Source organism: Elephantulus edwardii, unplaced genomic scaffold (genome assembly GCF_000299155.1).
Source record: "Elephantulus edwardii isolate Elephantulus edwardi_28Jun2011 unplaced genomic scaffold, EleEdw1.0 scaffold00410, whole genome shotgun sequence".
Lineage (NCBI taxonomy): Eukaryota > Metazoa > Chordata > Mammalia > Macroscelidea > Macroscelididae > Elephantulus > Elephantulus edwardii.
In genome coordinates, this window is record NW_006400160.1 from 646,128 (window position 1) to 654,130 (window position 8,003).

An 8,003-nucleotide genomic window follows, 5' to 3' on the forward strand; every position below is an offset into this window, starting at 1 on the left:
AGTAGGCGGGGCGCGCTTCCGGGGAGGGGTGGCCCGCCAATCGCGAGGCGTGGCCGGGGGCCCTGACAGAGGCTGCGGAGCCCTGCAGGTGAGGGGTACGTGGTGTGGGGGTGAGGTTCCTGGGACGGGGGGGGCGCCGAACGCGGAGGTGTCTGGAGCGCCCGCAAAAGCTCGGTGTCATTCTTGAAGCTTCGCATGGGAAGCAGGGTTGGCTCTAGGCGTGCGCCCTCTGGAGAGGACCAGCTCGGGCAGCTCTGTCCTGGCTGGGGAGGCTGAGGGGTGGCCGCGGCGAGGCGTGGGGCGGGGAGCTGGGAGCCACAGCTCGGCACTCTGGGGCGTGCGACGCCTGGGGCACCTTCAGGGGCGTCCGGGCGCAGAGGGGAGCTGGTGTGGTGTCGCGGCATGGGCAGAAACCCAGGGTTTGGTCTCGTGCTGGGAGGTCTCCAGGGACAGAGGTTGTGTCTGTGCCCAGGGACCCGAGCGAGGGTCTCGGGCTGGGCAGAGGGTTGGGGGAGATCTGACACAGGAAGGATCTCTGGCATGAGGTGCCCAGGCGAGGAGGTGCTGGAAGGGTTTGAAGTCGAGGGTCTCGCAGGAGTGCGCTCTGCAGCCACGCTGTCCCTTACAGGCCCCTCCACACCACCGGAGAGGCCCAGCACGTCCACATCCCGCGCGCCCAGAGCGTAGGCGCCAAGAACATGTTGGGTGAGTCTGAAACGCCCCCTTCCTGGCCCCAGTGCAGTCCTGTGCGCGTCCCCAAACCTGGAGGCCCGTGCGTAAACTCCAAAGCCCCATAGTTTGCCTTTCGGAGGTGTCCCTGACCCCCACTCCTTGGTCTGGGGAACTAGAAGGGACCCCTGAGTTGAGGTAGTAGGCATAGAATTGTCCCATGAGCTGGTCGGGGCAGCTGTGGGTTCCAGCATGTCGCGGGGAGTGGGGGTAGAAATTTCCTAATTGTCCCTTAACTGGGGAAAAAAGTCCTTGGAAGCTAAGTGTGTGGTGAAAGACTTCGAAGCCGTAGGGAATTTTCTTGGTCACTGGAAAATAATGTGGCAGGACTATGTCTGCCCCTGGAAGGGTTTACAGCCTCAGAAAAAGCCCCACAAGCCGGGTTCCACTTGAGGGCAGTGGGCTTTTTCATGGGCCAGGCAAAGCAGAAATGCCCCATAGTGTCTCCGAGGCTGTGAATCTTTCCAGAAGCAGGCGGCCTCAACTTTCTCCCTGGAAGCGGCTGGTGGGTTCAAACCCCTGACCTTGTGGTGACAGCTGAGTGTGTCCCCCCTGTGCCAGCAGGGCTCCTGAGAGTCTAGATACATAGTATCTCTCTCGTAGCCTCTCCTGAGGGTCTAGATACAGAGTATCTCTCTAGTAGCCTCTCCTGAGAGTCTAGATACATAGTATCTCTCTAGTAGCCTCTGTGTGTCACTGTACACACACAGTGTGGAGGGAAGGCAGGTCTCTCCTAGAGTCGACCAGGTGTGAGATACAGTGTCACTAGCTGGGATTCATTTGTGTCTGACCCCCAGAGACCATGCAGGACAGAACAGTCGTAAGGCGCTGTGTTGTGCTGTAGAACGGGGTTGTGGTGCATTGCATCGCGTCTGCTGTGCTGGTGTAGTGAGCCTTTGTTGTGTATCTTCATGTTGTTGCAATGAAATATTTGATAAACTGTATGTATGGTAATGGGATCTTGTAGAGTGGTATTGTGCTGTGGTCTTGTGAGGTACTGTCGCGGTAGAGAATTACAGGACTGTGTTTCAGAGTTACAGGGTATCATGTTGCGGCATTGTGTGGCACGGTTGTGGGACATTGTAGCTTGCATTGTACCATCGTATCCCGTGACGTTACAGGGTTTCAGTGTTGTAGTGTGCTGAAGTCCAGCACCCGAGAATTGTACTAAAATCTGAGAGGGGAGAGAGAGAGCAAAGGCTCCCTTCACCCCGTCCACCCCGTGAGCTCCTCGGGAGTGTGACCTTGTGTCTTTGTCCACCTCACAGTAGCTGACCAGGCCTTCGTCACGCTGGCCACCAATGATGTGTACTGCCAGGGGGCGCTGGTCCTCGGACAGTCACTGCGGAACCACAGGGCCACCAGGAGGCTGGTGGTGCTGATCACACCCCAGGTGTCCCACCCGCTCAGGTAAGATAACAGGGGTCCCACTTGATCAGGTAAAATGACGGGTGTCCCACCTCCTCAGGTACGATGACAGCGGTCTCACCTGATCAGGTAAGATGTCAAATGTCACACTTGCTCACATAAGATGACAGGTGTCCCACCTGCTCAGGTAAGATTTCAGGGTTCCCACCTGATCAGGTAAGATGACAGGTGTCCCACCTGCTCAGGTAAGATGACAGGTGTCCCACCTGATCAGGTAAGATGACAGGTGTCCCACCTGATCAGGTAAGATGACAGGTGTCCCACTTTCTCAGGTGAGATGACAGCGATCTCACCTGATCAGGTAAGATGTTGAATGTCCCACTTGCTCACGTAAGATGACAGGGGTCCCACCTGATCAGGTAAGATGAAAGGTGTCCCACCCACCCAGGTAAAATGACAGGGAACCCACCTGCTCAGGTAAGAGGTCAGGGGTTCCACCTGCTCAAGTAAGATGACAGAGGTCCCACCCACTCAGGTAAGATGACAGGTGTCCCACCTGCTCAGGTGAGATGTCAGGGGTCCCACCTGCTCAGGTAAGATGACAGGTGTCCTGCTCAGGTAACATTTCGGGTGTCCCACCTGACTTCTCCACCTCATACAAGTTCACCTAACACTCTTAAGAACTCTCAGGCATTGTCCTGATGAATGTGCCTTTAAAACAAATAAAAAATACACTATTTCTCTTCTGAGAATCATTGACAGTTATAGTTTGCTATCTTGACTCTGTATAACTGCAATGAGTGACAATGTGTGTGTGTGTGTGTGTGTGTGTGTGTGTGTGTGTGTGAGAGAGAGAGAGAGAGAGAGAGAGAGAGTTTGTCCATCCTGTTTATTGTCAAATACTATTCCACTGTACAGGCAGGTCACAGGTAGAGGATAGACGCACCTGTAGACAGGTGTGCAGCACGTTGGGTTACTGTGGATGGCGCTGTTAGACATCTTATGTACAAAATTATTTCATAGACACGTGTATTCCACACTGAAATATGTAGCCATATCTCTTTGCTTTGAATCACTTTGGAAAAGTCCTTGACACCAGATTGGCCCCATGCAAAACATCTTTTGATTTCTTTACTGACCACCATGGGTGTTCATTTTGGATCCAAATAAAACGAAATCATTAACTTGATGACATTGTATTGCATTTTTATATTATTGGGGCTTTTAAATTTTTTTCTTTCTCTTTCCCTTCCCACTTCTAGTCACCATCCAAGTATTTAACTCTTAAAAATGTAAACTTTCTTTTTTTTAATTAATATTCTTTTTTGTGTGTACCGTCAAATCGGATCTGACAGGTACAGGAGGAGATCGCCCCTCCTTCTCCAGCAGAGCATCTGGTGGATTCAAACCGCGTACCTCTGGGATTACAGTGCAGCTTCTTGCCAATAGGCCACCAGAGTGCCGAGATTTAACTATTTAAAGTCTTTTGCAGCAAATATAAGACTAAACTCACTGTTACCAGAGACTTCTACAGAGCAAGGCTGTCAGAGTAGAGACTAAGGTGTGCCTGCCACAAGCCATGGTATCCGTGGCCTGCCAAAAGTACAAACAGATAATAAATATCTTGGAAAAAGGGCAACCAGGGTGCCTTTTGGAGGCCAGGATGGCGAGACTTGGTCTCACAGCCTTTGGACATGGGTTCAAGAGGGGACAGTCTTGGGAGAAGGACATCCTGCTGGGGAAGGTGGAGGGTCAGAGACAGAGAGGAAGGCCCTCCATGAGACAGATGGACAGAGTGACCACAGACATGGACTGGAACATGTCAGAGAGGGTCAGGACAGGACAGGGCTCACAGAGTTGCTAGGAGTCATACTTGACTCGATGGTACCTCTTATAAACAACCACAGTGAAATTAGAGTAGCAAGACAGATTCAATGCTTTATGTTTGATGTGTGTGTGTGTGTGTGTGTGTATTCCTCTAGCCCAGCCCTGCATACCTCTCTCTGCAGGAACGTCCTCTCGAGAGTCTTTGACGAGGTCATCCAGGTGCACCCCATAGACAGCGCGGACTACACACACCTGGCTTTGCTCAAGAGACCAGACCTGGGCGTCAGCCTGACCAAGCTGCACGGCTGGATGCTTACTCAGTACAGCAAGTGTGTCTTCCTGGATGCGGACACGCTGGTGAGCCCTGGGGGAAGGACGCTGGACAGCCCTGGGGCTCTTCCAAGACCAGGGCACAGGCCCTTCCTGGCTGGAGGTACCCACAGAATAAAGTACACCCCAGGAGTGCCTCTGAAGTGTGGTGCCTACGGCCAAGTACCTGCTTATCAGGGAAGAGATCAGAGGTTCAAATGCACCTAGAACTGCCTCAGAATACAAGCCTGCTATCGTCGTCCTGAAAGGAGAGGGGCTTAAAAAAAAATTAAAATCACAAGGACAATAATTGATTCCTGCTGCATGAGGGATTGTTGAGATGTGGGTGGAAATTGATGTGACAGAAGACAATGTGTGGTGGGGGGAGTTAGTAGGGGAAAGCTGCCTATTTTCTAAGGAGAGAGAAAGAGAGACAGACTGAGGGAGACAGGGAGGGAGAGAGAGAGAGAGAGACAGAAAGAGAGAGAGAAAGAAAAAGACAGTAAGAGAAAGAAAAGAAAGAATATCAGTGATGGAAGGAGACAGGGAAAGGGAGGGAAGAAATAAGAAAGAATAAAAAAATTAAAAAGACAGCAACAGGTCTCCTAAGGATGACAGACGATGAATTGATGCCTTTGAGCTGTGGTGTTGGAGAAGATTGTTGAATATACCATGGACTGTTAAGAGAACAAACAGGTTCATCCTGGAGAGGGTGAAGCCAGGCTGCTCCTTGGAGGCAAGGATTCTGAGGCTTCGTCTGACATAGTTTGGATATGTTGCCAGGAGGGACGGGTCCTTGGAGAGGGACATCATGTTTGGGAGGGTGGAGGGACAGCGAAGGAGGGGAAGACCCTCAATGAGATGGATTGATTCAGTGACTTGGATCATGGGCGTAGGTGTGTAGGAGACAGTGCGATTGGCACAGGATAGAGCAGAGTTTAGGCCTATTGTACATAGGGTCGCTATGAGTCGCACACGACTCAATGACACATCACAACAACAACAACAAGGAAAGATTCACACATAGAATTAGTTTTGGAGGATTAATGGAGAAATGAGTTATACTTGACGCCACATAACAACAACATTACGGTGGGTCATTAAGTAAGTAGGAACTGCTTATTCCTGCCATGGGCTGACCTGACTATGGAACAAAAAGAGATGTGGATTTTTGTTTTGTTTTTTTTTTTTTAATTTGAAAGGAACTGACTCCTAGCAGACCCACCATTGGGTTTTTGAGGCTGTATATCCCATGGAGAGGAGACTGCCCATCTTTTTCCTGCAGGGGCTCTATGAGGAGAAATATGGGGTCAGGATTGGTGGAAGATCTATTAACAATCTACGTTCTGCAGATGACACAACCCTGCTTGCTGAAACTGAGGAGGACCTCATGCACTTGCTGCGAAGGGTCAAGGACTGCAGCCTTCAGTATGGACTGAGGCTCAATGTCAAGAAGACAAAGATTCTCACCACTGGACCAATTGGCAGCGTCAGGATGGATGGCGAAGAGATTGAGATTGTTCACAGCTTCAGTTTGCTTAGCTCCACGGTCAACACTCTTGGCACCAGCAGTCAGGAAATCAAAAAGTGTATCGCAATGGGAAAGTCTGCTGTTAGGGACCTCTCTAAGGTACTCAGGAGCAACGGTGTCTCTCTGGAGACTAAGGTGCACCTGATACAGGCCATGGTCTTTGCAATCACTTGTTATGCATCAGAGAGTTGGACAATGACTAGGGAGGACAGAAGGAGAGTGGATGCTTTTGAGCTGTGGTGCTGGAGAAGGGTACTGAATGTACCATGGACTGCCAGGAAAGCAAACAGATTCATCTTGGAGAGGATTAAACCAAGCTGCTCCTTGGAGGCAAGGATTCTGGGGCTTCGTCTGACATACTTTGGACATGTTGCCAGGAGGGACGGGTCCTTGGAGAGGGGCATCATGCTTGGGAAGGGTGGAGGGACAGCGCAGGAGGGGAAGACCCTCTATGAGGTGGATTGATTCGGTGACTGGGGTAATCGGGATGGGTGTGTCAGAGGCGGTGCGGTTGGTGCAGGATAGAGCAGGGTTTAGGGCTGTTGTGCATAGGGTCTCTATGAGTCACAAACGACTCGACGGCACATAACAATAACACAACAACATTTTACTTGGCAACTTGCTTAAAACACTGGGCCTTGAGGGCTGCTCCCGACCAGAGGAAGGAAGAAATGGCACGTGGGTTCCCATCAATGGTGCCCCTTAAAGCTCTCGTGCCGTTTCTTCCCCACGCACCTGAGCTGACAGGTGTGTGGGGCCCTGTTCCTGACCACCTCGCTCTTCTTCTACGTCCACAGGTGCTGTCGAACATCGACGAGCTGTTTGACAGGAGGGAGCTGTCGGCGGCCCCCGATCCCGGCTGGCCGGATTGCTTCAACAGTGGGGTCTTCGTCTTCCAGCCGTCCCTGGGCACCTACGGCCGCCTGCTTCAGCACGCCGCTGACCACGGAAGCTTTGACGGTGAGGAGGGGCTCGGAGGCGTGCGGAGCAGACGGATCTGGTATCTGTCTCACCCATGCCTCGCTGCTTTCCATGCCACCGGTGCTGATAATAAACACAGGAGGTCGAAAGGGGGTGGCATTGTTGAACAGAATTCTCTTACTGGCTTAGAAATTCAAGTGTAGACAGAACCAGCTTCTTGATCTATTCCAGCTTCTACAGTTACTGATGTTCGTTGCTCTTCAGTAGATTCTGACTCTTGGTGACCCCTTGTATCACAGGTCTGAGCCCTGTCCCTTCCTGTCCAGTGGGGTCCGTGATGGTGGGTGGAAGGGCTGCTCTGGGCCCTGGACCACACGGTCCTAATCCTGTGCTGGGGTCCCTTTGCAGGAGCTGATCAAGGTCTCCTAAACAGCTTCTTCAGTGACTGGTCCACAGCGGATATCCACAAGCACCTGCCCTTTATCTATAACCTGGGCAGCAGCCTGGCGTACACGTATAGCCCGGCTTTCAGACGGTGAGTCCTCCGGCCGCGCCCACCCCACACCCCGTGTGATCCCCGAACCTCCTCCTTTCCAGGCAGTCCCCAGCCTCACATCCTCCTCCTCTGGGATATTCTGCCATCCCTCACTGCACACAGGGACGTGGGGCTCTATGGGGTTACCAGGGGCTCTGACATTCCAAAGGCGACGGCCAGACCTTTCTCCCTCGTCACCTCCAAGTGCCCTGGAAACTCTGTCTTTTTCTGTTACCCTTGGATGCTGAGTGCACACCGCAGGGCATCCCTGTCAGTGGGCACGTTAGCTATAAGGCCCTGGTGTCACTGAGGAATAAGCCTTCAGCTGCTGAGAAAAAGGTCAGTAGTTCAAAGCCATGAGCTGCTCCGAGGGACAAGGAAGAGGCCGTCTGCTTCTGGAAAGATTCACAGCCTCGCAGACCCCATGGGGCAGCTCTGATCTGTCCTGCAGGGCCGCTGGGAGTCAGACACCAATGAATCCCAGCTGGTGACACTGTATCTCATGCCTGCTCCACTCTTGGAGAGACCTGCCTTCCCTACACACTGTGTGTGTGCACAGTGACACACAGAGGCTACTAGAGAGATACTATGTATCTAGACTCTCAGGAGAGACTACTAGAGAGATACTATGTATCTAGACTCTCAGGAGAGGCTACTAGAGAGATACTATGTATCTAGACTCTCAGGAGCCCTGCTGGCACAGGGGGGACACACTCAGCTGTCACCACAAGGTCAGGGGTTTGAACCCACCACCCGCTCAGAGGGGGAAAGTGGAGGCCGTCT

General features: G+C 52.2%; 1 protein-coding gene across 1 annotated transcript in view; it reads left to right on the top strand.

The window, feature by feature from the left end:
• Positions 1-1,996: 1,996 nt before the first annotated feature.
• Positions 1,997-8,003, top strand: part of LOC102876863 (glycogenin-2-like) — a gene marked incomplete at its 5' end in the record, with an annotated part of 21,767 nt that continues 15,760 nt past the window's right edge. The window contains 4 exons of the mRNA XM_006902424.1: positions 1,997-2,139; positions 4,107-4,281; positions 6,562-6,724; positions 7,094-7,220. Coding sequence (XP_006902486.1) covers positions 1,997-2,139; positions 4,107-4,281; positions 6,562-6,724; positions 7,094-7,220 — 608 coding nt within the window. The remainder of the gene's footprint in view (positions 2,140-4,106; positions 4,282-6,561; positions 6,725-7,093; positions 7,221-8,003) is intronic.